The sequence below is a fragment of the Parasteatoda tepidariorum genome, chromosome 8, assembly GCF_982258835.1.
Source record: "Parasteatoda tepidariorum strain Cologne lab strain chromosome 8, Ptep-v5.0, whole genome shotgun sequence".
NCBI lineage: Eukaryota > Metazoa > Arthropoda > Arachnida > Araneae > Theridiidae > Parasteatoda > Parasteatoda tepidariorum.
Genome location: NC_141762.1, coordinates 5,287,929 through 5,313,081, shown reverse-complemented (window position 1 = coordinate 5,313,081; position 25,153 = coordinate 5,287,929). Strand labels below are relative to the sequence as shown.

The window sequence follows — 25,153 nt, the reverse complement described above, 5'->3', positions numbered from 1 at the left end:
ACTATAGCACATTTCTAATAGGTTTAACGAATTACATGTCATTCATTTGAATTCAAAATTATTTTAATGACTCAGTATTTACTAAAAAGAGGTAATTTTCTAAAAAAAAAGCTGTTATATGGATTTGAATGATTGTTTTGAATTCTTAGAATTTTGTGCATTTGCAATGCGCCTAAGTTAGTAACGAGCCTACTAGTTAATAGAAATACTCACAAATAAGATATTATAGTATACTAATAAAAAATATTATAGTGAACTGTATTCAAGGACTATTACATTCTCAAAAATTCTGATATTGTATTAACATCGCCAAAAGCAAAATATATCGATGTTGTGAAATACACCAAAAAGATAAATAATATCAATTCGTTATTATAATTTAATCAAGTAAAAACAAAGCAGAAATTCAAAATAAAACGAAAAAACGATAAATATCTAAGGAATTCAGAAAACTTAATTGCTTCAATTTCGAAAACTTAAAAAAGTTGTAAATTGAACATAAAGAAGGGAGAAATTGGCGCTGTTGATGTATAAAAAACGATAAATATCTAAGGAATTCAGAAAACTTAATTGCTTTAATTTCAAAAACTTAAAAATGTTAACAACTAAGAAATTATTATAAATTAAATAGCGCTTCTAAATTAAATAGCGCTAATAAATTGATGCAGAAGCTAAGACTCAATTTATGATTTTTTTAAAATTCAAACCTTGACTCTTTCTAGTTTATTTTCTAATTACCAAACTGCTTGCCTAATTAAGTGAAATGTTTTTCCGTGACTTCTTGGTTTTATGTAGTTAATTTTTATGAAAAAGAAATCTTTTTTTAATATATAAATTGGAAGTAACAAATGAAATATTAATGTTCATTTAAGGAATCAATCGTTTGCTAGACCTTCTTTTAGACGACTGTTTTTACCAAAATACATTTTTTTCAAAATAATTTACAAAAGAATTATAAGATTATAATGCATAGTATCAAAATATGAACTAACGAATTGTATAAATGCAATATGAATAAAATTTCGATTATTGTTCATCATTGTGTATTCATGTCTTAAAATAGCTTTAAATTTCTATATGTGATATTGATACATTTTAATACAATTTTTTTATTGTTACCTTCTAATTTATTGTTGCAACTATAAGCAAATTAAAGTATTAGTTAGTAAGGAAATAATGTAATCGTTGTTTTTTTTAAAAAATATTTAAACACTTGAGTTCAGATTCGAAACTTACTGAAAAAAATATTTTTAATAGTAACTTATTATGTTCAAAGTTCCAAATTATTGAATAAAGATTTTGTGCTATAATTGCCAAAAGTATTCTACTTTGGTTATTTCTTTTCTTTTTTTTTCCTTTTTAAGTATCGATTTCACATTTTTGGTAAAAAGAAAAAATTTATTAATGAAAAAAAGTAGTCCATCATTTGTGATTGAATCAGGTGGATTTATTCACCCATTTTAGTTCTATTTCGGAAATTAATATAACATAATTTAGCACTATTTCAGAACAAAATATAATATAATTTAGCACCATTTCATAACTTAACGTAATATAATTTAGCACTATTTCAGGACTTGATATATAAAAAATTTCTAAACTATTTTCTCTATCAATGATGTCATCTTTCTAAGACTCAAAAGGGTTTACCGTAATTAATCATAATCAGGAGTTTCTGGATTGGAAAAATAACTAATTCCATTGTTTTCATCCTAACATAAAGCTGAAGTCAATATTTGAGATCCTGTTCACACTTTTATTCTTAAAATCTCATTCATCTTAATACGAACTACAATTTTATCAAAATATTAGAGGATATGAATGACTTGATTATCAAATATAATAATTGAAATACTTATAAGTTTTAAAAATGAATAATTGAATTTCTACGACAAATTATCAAGTTAATTTTCTTCAATATTAAAATACATGTTCTAGATGTAGAGTATTTTTATTTAAACGCTATTTTTTGTTAAAATTTATTTGAAAGTTTATGTTATGGTATTGATGTGAATAACGCGAAGTCAATAAAATATCCTTTTATACTATATTTCCCCCCCATTCTGTGAATCAAATAATCTGTTTATCTGGTAAGACGTGAAATTCTTAATCAGCACACTTTAACAATACATATAAAGACGTTTGACATCACGAGGCTGTGTTAATTAATACAAAATTTGTCATTAGTGAATCAAATATTCAATTAGCTTATTGATAATTTGCTGTCTCTTACTTTTATAGTTGGTACTGATCACCATGCAAAAGGTGTTTAGTTATTACCATAGCACTTATATGACCAGCATTTTCAACAATTTCTTTTTGTCGACATATTTATTTTGTTGACTAGATTCATCCAGTTAAAAGTATTTGTAGGCAAGGTAAATTCTTCACTTCAAAAACTGCCGATTCTATTCCGAGATATGTGAATATATATATATATATATATATAAGTTCAAAATGAAGAATAAAACAAAGAAAAATAATAGACATATGAAAAAAAGGGGGTGGGAAATAATAAGTAAAAAAAATAACAAACAACATTTTATTTAAAAAAAAAAAAAAAAAAAAAAAGCCGGAAAAAAAAGATATAATCTTTTCTTCAGCCCACACGATTATATCCGTAAAACAGAGTGCTTTCTGATATTGTATCAATAGAGCCAAAGCAAAATTTATTAATACAATAGTGTGAGGAGCACTCAGAAAAAAATTTTTATTTTATAAAATAACTACATAAAAATAGATCATAAAAAGTAAAAATAACATGTAAAAACAGATCATAAAATAAAATAAAAAGAAAAAACATTAAAAAGGGGGGACTATAAAGCGAGTAGCAAAATCATAACAACTTACATGGACGGATATTTTTCAAGAATGATTTAAAAATGTTTTCGCAGAGAGATTGCCAGATTACAAAATATGAAAACAAAAGATGAAAACAAAAGCGCAAATTGAGTGTAACAAGAGGGTTTTAAAGTGTCGTTCTTACTGCACTGCTGAAGTGATTTGTTATTCTGAGTTTTGATTTGTTAGTTACCAAGGATGGGCCCGAAATGGATGTGCGCTAGGTAATATTACACTGGATAATTTTAAAAATTGATCATAAATAGTTTTAGAAGATAGATGTTTATTTAAGAAAAAATATAAAATAGGAAAGAGAAACATAAATTGCCTGCTTTGCAAATAATTTTAGCCGCGGATTTGCACGATATGGATTAGCACATAGAAAAATTATTTAAATTATCAAAGAAAAAATTTTAATAGATAATTTTAACACGGATTTGCCCGAAATGGATTTGCACATGGAAAAATTAACAAAGAAAAAATTTTAGCAGATAATTTTAACCACGGATTTGCCCGAAATGGATTTGCACATGGAAAATTATATAAATTAATAAAGGAATTTTTAGCAAACAATTTTATCCACGGATTTGCCCGAAATGTATTTGCACATGGAAAAACTGTATAGATTTACAAGGGAAATTATTTTGCAAAAGAATTTTTAGTAAATAATTCTAACCACGGATTTGCCCGACATGGATTTGCACATGGAAAGATTAACAAAGAAAAATTTTAGTACATAATTTTAGCCACGGATTTGCCCGAAATGGATTTGCACATGGAAAATTGTATAAATTAATAAAGAAATTTATAGCAAACAATTTTATCCACCGATTTGCCCGAAATGGATTTGCACATGGAAAAACTGTATAGATTAACAAAGGAAATTATTTAGTAAAGGAATTTTTGGCAAATAATTCTAACCACGGATTTGCCCGAAATGGATTTGCACATGGAAAAATTATATAAATTAACAAAGAAATTATTTAGTAAATAGTTTTGGCAATGAATTTTGGCCTGAAATGGATTTGCACATGGGAAAATCATAAAAATTAACAAAAAAAATGTTTAGAAAATATATCCACCAAAATATACGATTGATTCAATGATTTTATATAAAATTTTATTACATTAGTTGGGTATCCATTGTTTTTTTTATCAGATTTTGAAAGAGTTTATTGATTTGTTTTTTGGATAAATAAATATTACTACATATTCTTTTAATTCTGTTCATTTCATTAAAAGTGGTATTTAAATAGATGCTCCTAGAAACATTAGAATTCCAAGTAACTAGTTTATTAATATTAAAATCATTTCTTTTATTGTATAAATCAAAGCAGATATTTTCAACTTTCATAATACCCAAATCCAAAAAATTGAAATTAATATTATCATCATGATTACGAAGTAAGATCAATTCCTCAGGGTATATATCACTCAATAAAACAGTAAAATCTTGGAAATTAAAGATAATTAAGTCATCAATATATCTAAAAACAAATTTAATACTCAGAGTACAATTTTTTTCATAATAATGCAAAAATAAGTTAGCTAAGAGAGATGAATAATTAGATCCCTGTGGTATTCCATTAATTTGAAGAAAGATATCCCTTCCATTGTAAAGATAATTACTAAAAAGACAAAAATTAATCAGAATTTCCCAATAATCAAAATCGCAACAAAGGATATTTTTAAAATCATGGTAATAATTCAAAAGGACATCCTTTAGTTTAGAAAGGGGAATGCTATTGAAAAGATCCTGGAAATCAAAAGTCGCAATAGAATTAATTTTATTATGTTTAATGAAATCTAAAATCGGTTGATTATTAGTGATTATCCAAGAGAAACCTTCTTTAGTAATATAGTTAATAATCTTATTTAAGTAGTTAGAGAAAATGGTGCCAGGTTTAGTTAAATAAGTATTGGACCCACATGTGATAGTTCTAAATTTTACTGGAATTTTATGAAATTTAGGACTGATAATTAAGTAAGGAAATTGTATATTGCTAATTTTAATTTTTAATCTCTTGTAAAAAGCTAAAATTTTTTTAATGGCAATATTATTATTGAAATTACTAAGTTCAAAATTTTTACTATTTTTTAATTCCGTATTTAAAAGTTCAGCATAGAATTTTTTACAGAATATAGCATAATTATTGTTAGCTTTGTCTATGGGAGAAATTACAAAATATTTTTGAAGTTGCTTAATTGATTGAACAATATTAGAAAAATTTGTTGAATTGTTATTCTTATTTAAATTATCCTTATTATTGAAAATAAAGTTTTTAAAGTAATAATAAACTCCCCATTTCCATTCTGTTAGCATACCTAAAGGTAAAGAGAATCTATTTGATATCTTTAAACAAAAACTATTGAGATCATTAAGAAAGTATTTTAGAATCCTATTGATTGATATATGGTAAATGGGTCTAAATTTTGTGCCTTTTATCATTAAATTCCTAAGTTCCAAGCTTTCTATAATATTTAAATTACCAGTGATAATATGTTTATGATGTTTATCAACAAAATCAAAACATTTATCCTCCTCACAGTGACATTCATAATCGGATATATTAATACTCCATAAATTTTTGCTTATATCATTATAGTTAAAAATGGTTCTACCAAGAGATTTGTTATATTTAAAACTTTTAATTATGTTAAAATCTTTTAATGGAAATAAAGCTTTAAAATTTTCAAAAATGTTGTGAAATTTGATCTTATCGAAAATAGGATTTTGAAAGTTAATAACGAAATATAAATTATCTAAACTTTTCTTATTGTTAGGCAAAATTTTGCTCATTTTGGCTTTTATAAGATCGAAACAAAGAATTTTGAAATGTAAATTAATGAGAGAAAAGTTAATAATAAGATCGTAGAACTTATATGTTTCATAATTCTTAAGGGAGAAGACAAAATCTTTAATTGGTTTAATGCTATATTGTTTATTAATTCGAATGTTAAGTGAGTTACTAGTTTGTCCAACATATTTCATATTACAGAAACCACAGGTTAACATATAAATAACATTTTTAATTTTACAAAAAGATTTGGAGCTAACGTTATAAGGAACAGTATGTTTTTTGTCAATATTAGGGCAAGTTTTGCATCTTTTATCATCACACGCTTTATAGGAAGGTAAAGTTTCGGGAATAGAATGCAATTCAAAAAATCGTTTGCTTTCGCTTTTGCTTTCAGAGTAGCAGGATGTCGATCCGAAGTTCCCCTCTGATTTAGGCTCTCCGTACCGGGTACAACATGAAGAATAATTTAAATATTGAACACATTTTGTACCAGGCGCTAAATTGTAATAATTGTTTAATTCCATAAAAATAGGCTCAAAGAGCAACATCCTAAACACACGTAACGTCCTAAAGACTGGAAATAAAAACGAAAACAGAAGGAGAATGAAAGAAAGTTAATAGTAGATAATATTAAGCGCTAAAGCTGCATTAAATATGATCACTATAATAATAAATAAATAAATACAAGAAAACACTAAGAAATACAACTTTCTTGTATTTATTTATTTATTACATATATATATATATATATATATATATATATATGGCAACGTTACTTTTAAAAAGTAACGATTTAAAAGTACATATCTAGGAAATCGAAAATTCAAAGTAACCTAAAATTTTATTGAATAATATTCCTATGTTCTTTAATGTTTTTGCCAGATTTTTGTTATTTATTTAATTATTTTAAATTTTGAAAGTTATGAACATTAATTTATTTTTAAATTCGGAAGAATATTATAATGAAATATAATATCATTTTAATATCAAACTTTATACGAATTCGCACGAAAAAGAAATTTTATCTATTGCTTTTAATTTTTAGTTCATTATTTTTACTTATTTAAATTACCATTGATTTAAAATTGTTTTACTCTATAGAAACGCGTTTTAAAAAGCACAAACATAAGCAAAGCAAACACGGGGTTTCAGATAGCTTTGTGATCTTTGAGCTAGTAAAAAATAATTGAATGTGCAGAATAAGTTGAAACAGAACAGTCTACAGTTTTATTTGTAACAATGGCTAATGCTGGAGTCATGCGAGAAAATCATTTTCCGAGCATTTCTGCCTAACGGAATAATTAAAATTTTCTAACGAATTTTAGTATCAGCAGCTAAATTAATACCTTCGAGTTTTCAAGAGTTAAAATAATAATTATAATAGTTTTCCATAGCACAAATAGTTCTGAAGTTCTTAGAGATTTGACTGGGCGTTGCTTGGCAAGGTCGGGCATAAACATAATTTTAGTAAAACCTGTACTAGGTAAAAATGTGTTTAGTAAAAAATGTATTATTAGTGAGTTCAAAAAGAAAATTGAAAAACGTAAGATCAAAATTCAACATTTTTTATTTAAAATGTATTCAATAAATGCATAAAACTCGAAAATGAATGAAAATAACTTGCTAAATAATATTTTTATTCATTTTGCAAAATAATTGCATTTCGAAAGTGGTGTCACTAAGTCTGCTGCGATTTAATTAATTTTTTTAAAATTATTTTTAGAAAACTTACAGAGTTTTAGAAAAAAGTAACGATTTCATTCGACATTTCCGTTACAAATACGTGTACTTTTTCCCTAAAAAAGTAACGAAAGTACAAGTAAAAGTACTAAATTTAAGAAGTAACGAAGTACAAGTAAAAGTACGTACTTTTTACTTGTACCGGCGGTACAAGTAACGAAAGTAAAAGTACTGCCATATATGTATATATATATATATATATATATATATATATATATATATATATATATATATATACTTTCCTCTGTGTAGTGAAAGAATCGAAACGATTTTCCTGCATCAAATCACTGCAGATTTAAAACTCGTGTAATAGTTATTTCGAAGTAGACACTGCACACTAATTTCCTCATTAATTTTAATTAAAGTAAGCTTAACAAATTAAAATTAAATAAAAAATTTTTAAACTTTCTCCAATGTCAATAGAGTCAGCTTTCTTAAACTCGATCGAGTGTCCCATAATGAATCAAGAGTTTTTGGATCGAAAAAAGAATGAATTCCGTGGTTTTTATTCTAACATTATGCTCGAGTTATTATTTGAAATTCTGTTCCCACTTGCATTGGACAGTTGAATTCTTTTTATTTTTAATATCTCATCCATCTTAATACAGGGAGTTTCCCAAAATAATTTTAGCAAAACTTATCAGAAATGTTTTAAACGCTATTTAAATGACATGTATAAAATATTTTATTCAGAATATTTGTATGTTGTTTTAAGATTAAATGTTTCCAGATTGTTCTTCATCTAAATATTCTTTTACGTTTCTATGAGATTGCAGTTAAGAGAGAAAGCCTTTGGTTATATGAATTTCCGTTGTGTTTTTAACCAAAATAATCCGTTTATTTAAAACATTAAATGCATTACTTTTTAATTTAAATCTTTTTCTTCAACTGCAGCACGTATTTTCACGGAAAGAAGTTCGAAACCAATAATCCTTAAACCATGAATGCGGTTTTTTAACCATTTACAACTAGCATGGTTTCAGACCTTAAAAAAAAATAAGACATTGGAGCTAGGCTTTTCGGGTAGTGGGGAATAGAATTTCGTTGTGGTGGAGTTGTGCTTTATCAAATGAACTGTGGAATGTGGTTTAGCAAGTTTATCTGGTTGTTTCATCCATCGTAAAAGATAAAAAATACCAGACTTTTTGTGCCGAGCAGCTTAACGCTGCTGCAATCTATGCCTGAATGAAATTATCGTTTTCTTATAGTCCAAGATCACAAATTTTGGAGTGTATCACACTGGAAACTCTTCATGTGTTGAAGGGAATGGAGGAAATAATATAATGGCAACCCTGGGACTCGAACCCCGTTCGGTCATGAGATTGGAAGATTCGCCCTCTCGTCTATATTAAGTACAAAGTTGCAAGGAAGTAAGTGGCTTTATTAGATGAGGAATAAAATTCTGGTTGTTTAATCGTATTAGGTGAATGCAGTTAATAAACGGTTTTTTTTTTCACTGTTAGCAGTTTGAATACCATCTTATTTCTGGTTATTTGATTATTTTGTTTGAATATGATAAAATAATTAAATAAATAAATTGTTTTTTTTAGCCATTTTTACCAAACATTTCTTACAGTATATAATAATTGCATAAAATTGCATTTTATAATGCAGCACAGTATATAATAAATGCAAACACAATTGCATTCCAAACACTTCCACGTAACAAGCGAATCACAAATGGTTAAAATATATATATTGTTAAAAAAAGTGTGATTGCAGCATTCTGCCTAAGAAGCTATTTAATATAATCTCATTCATTTTCCTAAACTCAAAGTTTCCCAACAAACATGAGCCGAGCAATAGTTTTGTTGCATGTCAGAACATTCCAACTTAAATATTTACATAGGCGTATCTGAAAACGCTAGTTTCTTTGAAAACATTGTTCTATATTTTTTCCCCGGATAGTCAGTTACATTTAGTGACACTTCGTAACAAATTTAAAAACTTCGTGGGTATCGTTATCTTGTTTCCACTGCAGAATGCAGCAAAAAATACGTATCTATGTCCTTCCGATTTCTTATTGTTCTTTTCAAGTCATTTTTCTAGACACCAGGAAAATGCAATTACGCCAATTTTTGGTACACCCGGTTTAATATAATAGTAGTCTTGATTTTAAGACACATTTTTATTTTCTATTTTTTCGTGTATGTTTATATAATGGACTCGAAATTTTTTTTTAATGATTTATGCACAGTGCGCAAAATTAAAGAAAAAAAAACGACATACATAAAACACCCTGTATAACTTTTGATCTAATAATTGGTTTTTCACGCGGTAGAAGTCTATCTTAATAACCTGAAGGCATTCGCATAAATATGCTAATTAATTAAAGCTGATGATATTTTAAGTTACGAAATCTGACATAAAGACATATTTTCTCTGAATAGACATACCTTTTTTTTCTCTCGACGAATTCAAATTCTTGACCCTCAAAATACAGTTGCAAACTGAAAATTATGGTTTCAATAATTTTGTCAGAAGAGAGATTGAACTTCTTAATGTTGATTTCGTATTTCGACTATTTCGTTATATGTCCCGAACAAGTCAACGAAACTTGCATTAAAAAAATAGTTATTTCTAATTATTTACTTTCTAACCATTTATTATCATTAATTATTTACTTTAATGAGCTTAACATTTCATTTATTTCAAATTTTCGCACAACTAAACACACGTAGTTTTAAATGACTAAATTCAAAATTTGAATAAATCGGTCTATTAGCTCTTGAGAAATAAAAATTTAAAATATTTATCCAAAATATTTATTTTAATGAAATTCTCCCTTACTTTTCAGAAGTGATGGGAAAATGACTACTATTATTATGCAAGAAGAGAGAAATTCTATTAAATAATAATAATGTTTGTTTAAAAAGACAATGAAAATGTTGATTATTATTTGATTTGAAAAGTATATATTACCTGAAACAAGAATTTTTTGTATGTCTTTCTTATTCAAAACCGAAAGTGCTAAGACAGTTAATCTCTTTATTTTTTCCTTACAATGAATATAATCTGTTTTTTTTTCACTTGATATATATTGAAGAAGAATTTGATTTTGTATGATATCTGAATACATGAATATTTTATATAGAGACATGAATACTTCATACAAAGATATGAATACTTTATAAACATGAATATGTTAATGTACAGAAATGTGAATGCTTGATTTATAGATATGTGAATATCTGATATATTTATATAAAGGTATGAGTCCATGGTATTTGAGTATAATAAATATTTAATATGCTGAGACATGAAAATTTAATTTACAGATATATTAATACTTGCTATGCAGACACGTGGATATTTGATGAACAATGTATGAATTGTTGCTATACTGATATGTGAATATTAGATATACAGATGTAGAAGATATATAAATGTGGGAAAGATATTTTCCACTAGATTTATTAAAAAATTTATAAGTCTTAAGCACTTGTTTAAAGCTTCGATAATAAATTCTATTAAATTTGTAAACTGCTACCAAATCTTTCACGAGTTTCCTGAAATAAACGCATTACTCTGTAATGCCTTCATTAAACTTTACGACTGAATTTCTGTTAAAGTACTTGTATGCGCAGTTTATTTCTAAAATTTAAAGGGATCCATCACTGTTCATTTGAAAGTAATAACTTATAAAGTCAGCTCAGAGGTTGTTCTATCTTTACACGAGTACCACTGAAACGATATTAAACCAATTTTCTATTTGGTTAAAAGTTGAGCTCTAAGTGAATAATTAGTTTGTTTGTGTTGTATATGGCTTCGTGCCTGTCTTTGTGTTAAGTCTCTGTGTAAATATATAGTGAAAGAATTGAAATGTCTGAGGAAGAATCTTTGTGAAAGAATTTAGACTGCGTCATTTGAGAGAATTTATATTGACTGGACTTGGCTTTCTCGAAATAGAACGGAAAGAACAGTTGCTAACATAAACAAATGCCACGCTTCAACAACCCATCAGGATTGAGATACCCACACTACGTCACTTGCAGGCATCTCATTATATTTCATCTCAATTAATTTTTTTGGATATTTTCAAAACTTTCTCCACTCGGTTATTACACAATATTATCACTCGTTTGACATCAGATATCCACGATTAACTATTAAACAATAAAAACAATGATGCATCTTCTTCACTTGTACTACACTGAATAAACATTTGGTATTTTCCTTGTCCTGGATGTCGAAGCATTTATGGTTCTGCGCCATTTTGCATTCTTTTGATCTATTAATTTTGTGGGGGACTTAAGTTGAACTCTACGAAAACAATGTCCTTCACTGTACGGCGTTACATTTCTAGTTGAGTTTGTCATATTTTTTTTTTGTCTCATCTACAGACATTAGGAGACTGAAGCTGAGATGTAACTCTGACAAAAACAATAAGCACCAGTGGTACTCCTAATCCATTCTGTTACATTCGAAACATTTCAAGTCCTTGATGTCAAAGCAAATATATTCTAGAACACCTCGACGTTTTTCTCAATCTATAGATTTTAGATGATTCAACTTAAGTTACAACTCTGCAGCAACAAAGAAATATGAGTAACAGTAATATTCCTTCTCCATTCATTCCTCAGTGCTACTTTCAAAATTTCAACTCTACGAAATTTGATGTTCTTCTCAGTCTATTGACATTACGGGACTTGAAGAATCTAAATTCTTCTAACCACCAAAGTGAACATCAGCCGACTACAGATTCTTCAGTACTATCACCAAGAAATTGCTTCATTATAGCAGCTTATAGTGCAATAATAATCATCAGTCTGTTCGGAAATTGCCTAGTTCTTAACATAGTGATTCGAAATTCAAGACTGCGCACTGCCACTTACATATTCTTCGCCAATTTGGCGCTGTCTGATCTGATGATGACGGCACTTAATGTTCCTTTCAATGTCGCACGATTGATTCTTCCTGATTGGCCTTTTGGTTCAGTCATGTGCTCCATAGTACCATTTGCGCAGTCTACTTCTGTCTATGTATCGACTTTTAGCATGACTTATATTTCATTTGACAGATACAAAGTCATCTGCAGGCCTCTCAAACCAAAATTGAGAAGCTCTCAAGTAAGCTAAAAGTTTTATTAGAAAATTATTTATATAATTTCAAGTATGATTTAATGGTAGTAATACTAATAAATAGGACATAATAGCAATATTCATTAATAGAAACATAATATAAATAAAGTATATAATGTACAGTGAAATCTCCAGGGAAGACCACCTCTATTTACGTCCACTTTCGGGAGGCATGGAATTCTTTCCATTGCTGAAGAAAACCTTTAGATGAGATCATTAAAACCTCTCCCATCGACCAGGAAAAATATCTGCACTAAATGTGGTAAAGGACAAATGAGGAAACAAGTAAAAATATTGATACAAAAAATTTAAAAAAATAAATAAGTAGATTCAAATGTATTCAAAATATTTGTGTGAGGTTCTTATTTAGAGAGCTGTTTTAGACAATACAACCACATGTTGCAGTCTGAGCATATATGGCAACGTTACTTTTAAAAAGTAACGAGTAAAAGTACAAGTATTTTTAAAAAAAGTAACGAGTTAAAAGTAAAAAGTTCTTATTTTAAAAAGTAACGAGTGAAAAGTACAAGTAAAAGTACAAGTACTAAACAAAAAAAGTAACGATTTAAAAGTACCTTTCTAAGAAATCGAAAATTCAAAGTAACCTAAAATTTTATCGAATAATATTCTTATGCTCTTTAATGTTTTTGGAAAATTGTTGTTATTTATTTAATTATTTTTAATTTTGAAAATTGTGGACATTAATTTATTTTTAAATTCGGAAGAATATTATAATATAATTTTATAATACAATCGTATAATATAATTTTAAAATCAAATATAATTTTAATATCAAACTTTTTATAGATTTGCACGAAAAAGAAATTTTATCAATTGATTTAAATTTTTAGTTTATTATTTTTATTTATTCAAATTACCATTGATTTAAAATTGTTTTACTCTATAGAAGCGCGTTTTAAAAGCACAAACATAAACAAAGCACAGATAGCTTTGTGATCTTTGAGCTAGTAAAAAATAATTGAATGCGCAGTATAAGTTGAAACAGAACAGTCTACAGTTTTATTTGTAACAATGGCTAATGCTGAAGTCATGCGAGAAAATCATTTTCCGAACATTTCTGCCTAACGGAATAATTAAAATTTGTAAATGAATTTTAGTATCAGCGGCTAAATTAATACCTTAGAGTTTTCAAGAGTTAAAATGGTAATTATAACAGTTTTCATTAGCACAAATAGTTCTGAAGTTCTTAGAGATTTGACTGGGCGTTGTTTGACAAGGTCGGGCATTAACATAATTTTAGTAAAAAATTTACTAGGTAAAAATGTATTTAGTAAAAAATGTATTAAGACAAAAATGTATTATTAGTGAGTTCAAAACGAAAATTGAAAAACGTAACAACAAAATCCAACATTTTTTATTTAAAATGTATCAAATAAATGCATCAAACTCGAAAATGAATGAAAAGAACTTGTTAATAATATTTGTTGCTAACTCTAGGATTGGCATGATGTTTTCTGCTTTAGAAAATTTAAAATCCCTGGGTTTTTTTCTGTTACGTTATTAGTGATAGCATGGTGTTCAGCTTGGACAATTCTTTCCAATTTTTTTCTAGTGTCCTCTCTAGCTTTTTCTTCCAACCAATTATATTTGATGCAAGGTATCAGACCTGCAGCAAACAATAAATCGTCCTGCGATTTCACATCTCGAAACCTTTCGCTGTTCGAAAGAGCCGTTTTTTTCCCATTCAGGAATGACAATTTTAAAAGGCCAAGGTATTTAAACACGAAGTTAGCTGTGAATGCATATATATTGCACATTAATTTTATAAATTAAAAAAACGTAAGCATTTTTTTAATCGAATTTTTTTTATTTTTTAAATTTTTTTTTAGAAAGCTTACTGAGTTTTAGAAAAAAGTAACGATTTCATTCGACATTTCCGTTACAAATACTTGTACTTTTTCCCAAAAAAAGTAACGAAAGTACAAGTAAAAGTACTAAATTTAAAAAGTAACGAAGTACAAGTAAAAGTACATACTTTTTACTTGTACCGGCGGTACAAGTAACGAAAGTAAAAGTACTGCCATATATGAGTCTGAGTACACTTAAGACAATGCTATCAATGATGTATTTTTAGAGTTAAAAATTAAATTTTTTTAAAAAAAAAGCTATTTTAGAAAAAACTAAGCATCTTAAACAAATAAACCAACTTCTCAGTTTTTAACGCCAACTAATTTTTATGATATAAAAGTAAATGCAAACTTAAACATGAAACCTAATTGTTAAAATAGCTTTATCATTCATAATTGGTAAATTTGTTTTTGCACATATTTGTATCAGTTGAGATCATTTTTATAGACGCTCAATTTTATTCAACGATCCGTCTTTTTATGACGCCAACAGAAGTGCCGTTTCTGCACCAAGAAAATGACACTGACTAAAATTAATATCATTTGCGAAAAATCATGCACCTTCGATAACAGTTTTGAAGCGAATGAAGGTAAGAACAATCCACCTCCATCAACGACCCTTTTACTCTAGAGCGGAGGGGGATGGTCACTCCCGAAAGGTTTCACTGTAGTATATTAGTAAATTAGATATTTTGGTAATACTAATAAGACATTGTAGTAATACTAATCAATAAAAAAATAAAAGTGAACTACTATTAAAAATTACATTTTTCATTAATTGCTATAGTAATACTAATAATTAGTATTAATATTATTAAATCAGACATTGTTGTATACACAATGAAAACACAATAGTAAATTGTTTTTAATACTATAAAGACTAAAACTTAGTACATACCTATATTGCCCAAAAGCAGTCAAAATGACTGCATTGTGAAAGAATAACTATTATGTAAAGAAATTTGTTTAACTAATTTTTAATATTATTTATATTATTTACAGTTATATAACAAGTTATTAGTAAATATTAACAATAAAAAAATTTTACTTTACTTGGAAAAAAAAATATTAATTTTTGCATTATTATTTGTACATTTTTTGCAAATGAAAAAGCAGTCGAAATGACTTCCTTTAGGCTACCTAGGGTTAAGAACTATAATCACACTAATACTAATAAAAAGGCAAAGTTAACAAATAGTAGTAATAAATATACAATTATAGTTATCTATAATTAAGGACTATAATAACACGAATATTAATTCTAATAAATAATAATTAGTATTGATATTATTAAATCAGGCATTGTTGTATACTAATCAATGAAAAAACTTTAGTAAATTGTTATTATGAACTATAATCACACTAATACTAATAAAATAACAAAATTAAAAAATTAGTAGCAATACTAATAAATAAATAATTTATATTCTAATAAATAAAAATAATGGTGAACTCTAATTAAGGACTATAATAACACTAATATTAATACTAATAATTAAGAAAAATTAATAATTAGTAGTAATTCGATTAAATAAGATATCGCAATGATACTAATCCATAAAAAGTAATAGCTGACTGTTATTAAGAACTAGGATTACACTTATAAATAAGAAAAACTAATTATTTGCAGTAATCCTAAGAAAGACATTGTAGTAATAAAATGTAACAGTGAACTGTTATTTAGAAATAACATTTCCTATTAATTTTAGGCGTTTATAGTAACTATTTGCATTTGGTTCCTGGCGCTCTCTTTGTCTGTCCCGTATGCTATTTACAACAGAATTATTCCGATCTTCACATTCAAGATAGTGAATCGATGCCAGACACTCTTCCCTGAAACATACAGCCCATGGATTGAACTCATTTCCCTAATGATACAATATCTGTTGCCACTCACAATAACTGGAATACTATGCGGCAAGATCGTCTGCCATATTTGGCAGAGGAGTCCATTCGACAATTTTACTAAAGAACAGATCATCGTCCAAGAAAAAATGAAAAGAAGGGTGAGTGGTTATTCTTTTTTGCTACTCCTATACAAAGGTCGGTCTGTCCCTTCACATTAAATAACTTTCGACAATCTTTTATTACTCCCCCCCCCCTTATAAGCAAAAAAAGCAATATCTAGGAGCCGTGATGGCTCAGGCGATAGAACGCTTGCCTCCTAATGAGATGGCCCAGGTTTAAATTTCAGCGATGGCTGATCGATATGAACTCTACACCCAGTGCACCACAGTGCTCGAATAAAATATCCTCAGTGGTAGACGGATCATGGGTTAGAATCCCCTTGCGTCAGACTAACCGTGGATGGTTTTCGGGTTTTCCTCTCCATGTAACGCAAATGCGGGTTAGTTCCATCAAAAAGTCCTCCACGAGGGCTAGTTTTTCCCAATACTTTATCCAAGAATTTCCTTGTCTTCTGTGTTTGGTTCAATATTACAAGTCTATGAAGTGAATAGTTGTAAAAAAAAATATCCGGTTATAAAATAAATAAATAAAAAAATCCCTATCCAATGCTTACGTGCGAATGTCGTAACGATTGCTTCAATTGTTGATGCATCAATTTTGACTTTCACTGCACAACTTTGACTTTTACTGCATTAGAATAAAATTCAAATGAAAGATGTAGCTTTGCTTAAATCAAAATTTCCGCTTTTATTCATTTTTAAAAATTTTGAGTAAAATATTCTTTAGAATCTCAAGTTTTTCTTTTTGATTTAAAATTCTTGAGCTCTGAAACTCCAAGAAGAAATTTTTTTCCAATTTTTTTTATTCCTCGAATTCAACTTTTATTCATAACTTGAAATTTTCCCACGTGTTTACATTGCAATTTTAATTTTGTTTTTGAGAAAAATTTGAAAAGAAAGGGAATTCAATACTTTCAAAAATTACAAAGAAATTATATCTTTCTAGACATTTGAAAGGCCTTGAATCCTATACTAATATGACACATTTTTTGGAGTACAACAGATTGAATTCCATATTGATAACACTATAGTTTCGTGCTGCTATTTTTTAAAAGTACAGATGAAGAAACAATACTTAGGAAAAGCTTGATATGCTACTTTTTTGGAAAAATTATAGATTATCTCCTTATTATCTCAAATATTTTCGTTTCCTATACTCTTTTTTCTTCCTATTTTTTTCGATCCCATTTTTTGTTACTAAATTGATTATAGATGACAGCCATAGAAATAATAGCGATTTCTGGACATAACAAATAATTTAACTCATTTTTGGAATACACAACTGATCATAGTTACATTTTAGTCTCGTTAAATTGTTGCATTTATGGCTGATTTCTTTGGTGGACGCATATTTCAACCTTACATATTCAAAATTTATTAAGAAAAAAATGCCCACTTACTTGCTATTTTTTACTTAAGTATTTGTACATAAAAAAAGTATGAAAAGTTCTAAGCTTGTATAATGTTTGTTAAACTGTCATTTTTTCTCTTATTTTGCATGTTTTGATTCAAGTGAATAAAAAGCATTGTTCGTGAATTACCATAATAAATAACATTGGGGAACACATTTTTATTTGTTTGTTATCTGCTGCATGAGATTCTGTAACAGATCCGCGATACTTTCATATCGCTGATTTCAAATCTGCAATAGTCTCTTCTCGCAAAGCTATAGTTTTTTTTTAAATTAAATTTTGAGTCTACTTTTTATCGAAATGTACAAATTAAAAACGTTTTATCTAACAGGAGGTCACGGAACCCTATCGACACATTTCTAGGAGAGTTAAGGAACATTATCAGGATTAAAATTTTTAAGAAATCACTTAGGGAATGTCGTCGTAAGCCACTAGGGGCGCTTCTCCTATTACGAACTGTTTCTCTGCATGCTTCTAAATAGGTCGTAATAGAAAAGCGCCCCTAACCACGCGCGACTATATTTCCAGGCATGGATTCATATTCAATTTTAATACTGGTGATCTGCCCTAACTCCCCTACAAGTTTAGCACCATTTACGCGACCGCCTGTTATATAGAACGCTTTTAAACTTGTACATTTCCGCAAAAATATTTTTGAAAAACATCTGTAGCTTTAGGAGCAAAAGGAATTTCAGATTTAAAATTCTCACCTCCAAATTATCCAAGATCAAGCATTTGCATAATTGCAACAAAAAATTTGTTACTTAAATTATTATTGCAACATTATTATTACAGCAAAATATTTGTTATCTATTGAAACACATAATCCAAACACCGAGAATTACGACGCTCATATTCAGGAGTTGTACTGAGCGTGTTATTTTACAACCGTCGTTGAACAGCCGACCCTATTTTGGGTTTACGACTACTAATGTTCAACTCCGTAGCCTTGTATTTTTGAACCCAATCCAGAAGACAAGGGAACTCCTGGATCAGTATCCTCAGAGGTATTGATTTGTTATGGGAACTTGGAGGACTCTGTGACCCAGACAGATTTAACATGCACCAGTAACCATTTTTAATTCGCCGGGATTCTTCGGCCAGCTGGACTCGAAAGACCATTGTCACGAGCGCGAGTCCAACCGGGCTATCTCGGCCTCAAAATGTATGATTATATTTAACGTGAATTTCGGACATTATGGATACTTTTTTCCTTTCACAGCTGCGCAGTGGACTATTGATAACACGATCTGGGAAACATCTCCGAGGATGATCCGAAGACATGCCATCACAATTTTGATCCTCTGCCGAGGGGATGGCACCCCCGCTTCGGGTAGCCCTACGAGCGAAGTCGAGCACTTTACGGTAGAACAGTTTGACGAGAACCAATACCGCACACCCTGGGTTCATACGTAGGCTGATCAAAGTGGTCACTACCAGCTTACTGACCGCAGCCAGAGACTTCGGTGTTCTACTGGGAACAGTTTACTTACGATCTGTCCACTGCGGAACCCAGGGAGATGAGTAACATTGAATATGCTTTTCACATTCACTTAAGCAATGTCATTTACAAAGCATTAAAAATTTTCAAAATAAAATAAACTATTAATGCAGTTTATGAATGACATAACAATTGGACGAAGAGTTAAATAACTATTTTATTTATTTACAGGCTGTAAAGATGATTATTATTGTGGTGTTACTTTTTGCAATCTGCTGGCTGCCGCTCAACACATTTTACATGCTCAAAGAATTCGCAGGAATGGAATTCATGTGCGAGTCATCCAAGTCCACAACTATTCATTCCACCATCTATTTCTTTTGTCATTGGCTGGCCATGAGTTCTGTCTGTTACAACCCATTCGTATATTGCTGGTTGAACGAGCATTTCCGAAACAAGATTTTGAATTGCACTTTAGTCTTGTGTAAATTAGGCTTAAGACTTTTCACTTGCGTGAGATCAATAACACGTTTGAATCCGACGAGCAAGTTCGATGATATGAACAAAGATGAGTTAAATCAGGGTGATAGTGTCGTAAAGTGTAGTGAATCGAACCCCCCTTTGACTGAAAACGATAGAAATATGACTGTCATGAATGCGTATGAATCGATGCAAACACTTGTCAGTTCAACTCCGAGGTCCTCCATTGAAATGAGTGTTCAGTGTAAATCTCTTCCTGGTCTTGTCGAGGAGGGCATCCATATTTAAGTATAAAAAAGAAATTTCTTCATTCTTATATAATTTAGGCTTAAGACCTCTGATAGAGTCAATAAAAAGTTTGAATCAAACTCTCACAAAATAAGGAGCGATAAGATGAAGTCCTAAATTATGGTAAACTTTCGACTGTGTGGAAATTCTATGAATGCAAATTAATCTATTCAAACACTTGTTATTTTAACTCCAGGGTCATCCGTTGCGATACGCTTTCTTACGTAAGTTAGGCTTAAGACTAACACTACCTGAAAACAAACAACAGGACCCCAATAGCCACTCTCGATGAATGATGAGTTAAACCAGAGCAATGATGTAAAATGTGGTAAATTCACTTTCGCCTGAAAACGCAGAAATTTGATCTTCATGAATACATATGAATCGATGCTGATCTTTATTAATTCTTCTCCGAGCAAGTCTTTCTCGGATGCTACTGTGGAAGACGTAAAAGCAGAAGACACTAATTACAATAAATAAAAAGTGAACATAAAACATGCCATATCCATGATGAATTCGGCAACAATTTGATGCTTTGAATTCATACAAATCAACACAATCACTTCAATGTCGAAGTCTTGGAACAAAATATGCGTTTGGTCAAAAAAAGCTTTTCCTTGAAGTTATTGAATAGAAATAAAAAGAGAAGGAAAAAAACTGTTCTAATCATCAAAATAGCAATATTTGTAAATAACTTTTTTACAATTGCGATCCTATAATTTCTATATAATTCTTGATGGTCATCATTTTCCTGCCTTACTTTTAGATTTTTGAACACTAGTTCTCGTCAGCACTGTGGTCAATACGAGCTCGGTGCGGAATTCGTATCGACCAGCCATCGCTTGAATTCAAACCCGGTTCACCTCATCAAGAGGCGAATACTCTATTCTCTGAGCCACCACGCCCCAATGCAGATTATTTATTGATATGAGAAACAATAAAATGTATTATCACTTCAACTGAATATTTCTACATTGAAATAAAATAACTAATCAAATTGACAACGCTGAAGTAAAAAAAAAAATCAAGAATTAATATATCTACAGTACCCTTCCAAATTATTAGGGACACTTAAAATTTCTAAAAAATTGTCATTTTTCAAAGCGTCATAACTTTTTTAAAAATGAATCAATTTTCATAAAAATTTCAGGATATCATGATCAGGTCTTCTACTTTCACCTAAAAGTTACTAATTTAATTTATCTTAATTTTTTGCAGAAAATTGCACATTTGAACAAAGCAATTTTTTAAAAAAAAAATGTCAAATCTGACAAGTTGCTACTTTGTAACAAACTTTTTTGCATAAAAATTATCATTTACACATTAAAGTACAAGTCATTAACTTTAAAACGGGCTAAAGTAAATGACTTTACGATTTTTTTTGACCGAGATGTGAGATTTTGAAAATTTTTTGTCATTTATAGTGAAAACAAAATTATTGCGAATTCGAAAATTATTTAGTATTAATTTTTTGCAACTTTCTTATTCGGATTAATTAAGTTTTTTATTTAAAACATTATTACAAACAAGAACATTATTTATAAATTTGCAATAAAAATTTTAAAGAACGACAAGAAATTTTTAAGAAATTTAACTTTATTTTGCCACCTATTTTTATACAAAATTTACACTTTTCTCAACTGTGATAAATATAAACTTATGCGAACATTACGTAACAAATAAATAATTGATAGCTAACAAATTTTCAACAGAAAATAGTCAATAGGTTAATCTCTTTAAGCTGAAGAATAAATTTTCGAATTCACAATAATTTCGTTTTCACTATAAATGACAAAAAATTTTCAAAATCTCATATCTCGGTCAAAAAAAATCATAAAGTCATTTACTTTAGCGCGTTTTAAAGTTAATGACTTGTACTTTAATGTGCAAATAATAATTTTCAGGCCAAAAATTTTGTTACAAAGTAGCAACTTGTCAGGCTTGACATTTTTTTTAAAAAAAAAATTGCTTCGTTCAAAAATGTAAAATTTTGCAAAAAATTGAGATAAATTAAATTAGTATTTTTTAGGTGAAAGTAGAAGACCTGATCATGATATCCTGAAATTTTTATGAAAATTGATTCATTTTTGAAAAAGTTATGACACTTTGAGAAATGACAATTTTTTAGAAATTTTTAGTGTCCCTAATAATTTGTAAGGGTACTGTATACAAAACATCTATACATATATCAATAAATCTTTATTATTGTATAGATGGCTAAGTTGCAAAAATCCTTTCCTACACTCCTTTATATGCCTACTAAGAAAGCAATCATTACTATGCATGTTTGCATGTTCAATAATGTACTAAATAAATATATAATGAAAAATTTCATATTAATTTCTATTGTTTATTTCTTTAAATTTCTCTCTGTTGTACTATAATAAGAATGTTATTGCTTCAACGTTCTAGTAGTATTGTGTAATTGTCACTAGATGATAGAAACAATTTAACAAACGCTTTCAGTTATTTCCCCAATTATTATTTCATGTTGTCAAATAATGTTTAGAGTAGATGAAACTCGTGGCTAGATTCAGATTGTAGGCTGTGTATTTAATTCAAGAACCAAAAATATTAAAGATGAGAAAATTAGCAAGTCGAAATGAATATTAATATTAGAAGTTACAAAAATTTTGAATGGAATTTTAGAACATGTAGTTTTTAACACACAGTTCATAGTATCATATATTTCCATTCAATAGTGTGACCTTTGTTTAATGTTTTACTAAAATATATACTTTCTTCACTTTTTCAATGTTCGCATATATCGAAATTTATCATGAAATTATATACATTTGTCAGTATATTCTGATTTCGATGGTATGGATTTTGTTTTCTCTTCAAATGTTCTGTTAAAATATATATTTTCTATAACTTTTCAATGCTCCTAGATATCGAACTAAGTGATGAAATTATGTACATTCGATTGTAACAGATTGTGTGAGGTTTGTTTTTAAAATATATTTCGTTTTAATATTTAAATATTATAATTTTGTATTGTTAGCACATATCAAACTAAATGATGAAAGTATATACATTTGATTTTATATTCTGATTTTACAATGTATTGTAATTGATTGTTTTAAAAAAGTTTTCTTAAAATTATTTTTAGAATTTCGAATTGTTCGCACATATTGTATTTAATAATGAGATTCATTCGATAATATATTCTGATGGTTTTTTAATTGTGTAAGGTTTGTTTTTTAAATGTTTTGATAAACTATTAAATTTCTATATTTTTGTGTGTTCTTCACATTTTAAACTAAATGTCGAAATTATACACCTTTGATTTTATATTTTGATTTCCAATGTTGTTGTATTTGAAATGTTCTGTTAAAATACTTAATTTCCATAATTTTTTATTGATAGCAAATATCAAAATTAATGATGAAATTTTATACATTCAATAGAATATTCTGAGTTTTGACTGTGAAGAATCTATTTTTTTTAATTTTCTTTTCGATAATTAATTTATATAATTTTGTATTGTTATCCAACTAAATCAAATAACAAACTATCCTTTTTAGTGTATATTGTTTTTTTTATTGTGTGGTATTTGCCGTTTTTGTAAATTTTTTGTTAAAATATATACCTTGTATAACTTTTCGTTGCTTGCACATGCTAAACTGTATGATGAATATATACACCAAAGAGCCATTACATTATGACCACCCTCCATCTATAAAAATGGCCTTGCCCAGGAACAATGTTTTCATGGGGGACATTAGGACCCATAATCCTCATAAAACAATCCCTGACGTCTGTAAGCTACTTGAATATAGTTGCAGACCAGGTTCGCCCATTCATGGCAACAGTTTTTCCTGCGGGGGACGGTGTTTACCACCAGGATAATGCACCATGTCATAAGGGTCGAATCGTCGAGGAACATTCCAATGACTTTCATGTCGTGTCTTGGCCCCCAAATTCACCTGACCTTAATCCAATAGAGCATTTGTGGTCCTACTTGGAAAACCAAATTCGTGCTGCCACGCTACCCCCTCGCAATGTGAGGGAATTGCAGGACCAGTTGATGAGCGCTTGGTACCAGATACCTCACACTACCTATCAGCACCTTGTGGAATCAATGCCACGGCGGGTGCTGGCAGTTTTGAGGGCTAAAGGTGGTCCTACATGTTATTAGCAGGGTGGTCATAATGTAATGGCTCTTCGGTGTATACATATCTGTATATATATATTAATGTATGCTTTAATTCCAGATAGAGTAAGTTTCGCATTTTTTTTTAGTGTTTTGTTAAAATATATAATTTTTATAGTTATTAAATGCATGCACACATTGAATTAAATGATGAAATTATATAAATTTGATAATATATTTCTATTTTCGATTGTGTGTTCAAAATATTTTATTTCTATAATTTTGTATTGTTAGCACGTATCGAACTAAATGATAAAATTATATACATTTGATTGAATATTCTGATTTTGGATTGTATTGTGTTCATCTTTTAAATGTTTTGTTAAAATAATTCATTTCTATAATATTGTGTATTATCCCCCTATACCTAACTAAATATTGAAATTATATTTATTTGATGGTATATTCGAGTTTTTAAATGCTTTGTTAAAATATATGATTTTTATAACTTTTAAAAGCTCTCACATATCGTACTAAATGATGAAATTATATATTAGTCGACAATATATCCCGATTTTCTGTTGTTTGATTGTTTTTTCTAACTTTGTACTTCTCGCACTAGGGAAGTTTTGGATTTTTTCCCCTTAAGTAGTAAAGGGGGGGGAGAAGGTTAAAAAATATCTATAGAATGATTCTAAGTCAGGGGACAGATTGATTAATAATTTTTCAATTTTACAATATTTTAAAAACTTTTCTATCGTAATTTTATGTTTCAGCAATCAAACTAACAAAAAAAAACATGCAGAGAAATTTTGTTTCTTGAATTAATTCATAGATAATCCAAAAATATAATATTAAAAGGGCATAACATCCGGCTAGCTAAACAAACTATAGGGATTAAATAGTCAGATCTAATAAAAGAATCTAAATCCCTCAAAAAGTATTATATTTATTTATAAGGAACTATCATATAAGTATTTAATAAGAATTAATTAATAAGCATACTTTCGACGTGCCCGTAATAAGATTTCATCGAGTTAGATCTAATCACTTACAATGTCAGATACCTTTTTGTTTCTTGTTTTTCAACTATTCTAACCAAATCTGGCCAATCCATTAAAAATAATTAACACAATGA

At 28.6% G+C, this 25,153-nt stretch overlaps 1 protein-coding gene across 1 annotated transcript; it reads left to right on the top strand.

The window, feature by feature from the left end:
* Positions 1-11,926: 11,926 nt before the first annotated feature.
* On the top strand, positions 11,927-19,919 carry LOC110282008 (G protein-coupled receptor 83-like). The gene is made up of 3 exons (XM_043053067.3): positions 11,927-12,451; positions 16,041-16,337; positions 19,383-19,919. Exons 1-3 carry the CDS (start codon positions 11,927-11,929, stop codon positions 19,917-19,919), a joined length of 1,359 nt encoding a protein of 452 aa, XP_042909001.2.
* Positions 19,920-25,153: the final 5,234 nt, after the last annotated feature.

What these genes read in the sequence shown, in the direction of transcription:
- LOC110282008 (XM_043053067.3), top strand. Translation starts at nt 11,927, where the DNA reads ATGAGTAACAGTAATATTCCTTCTCCATTCATTCCTCAGTGCTACTTT. An exon ending in CAAAATTGAGAAGCTCTCAA is followed by an intron (nt 12,452 to 16,040) that starts GTAAGCTAAAAG and finishes TATTAATTTTAG; the next exon opens with GCGTTTATAGTAACTATTTG. An exon ending in AAGAAAAAATGAAAAGAAGG is followed by an intron (nt 16,338 to 19,382) that starts GTGAGTGGTTAT and finishes ATTTATTTACAG; the next exon opens with GCTGTAAAGATGATTATTAT.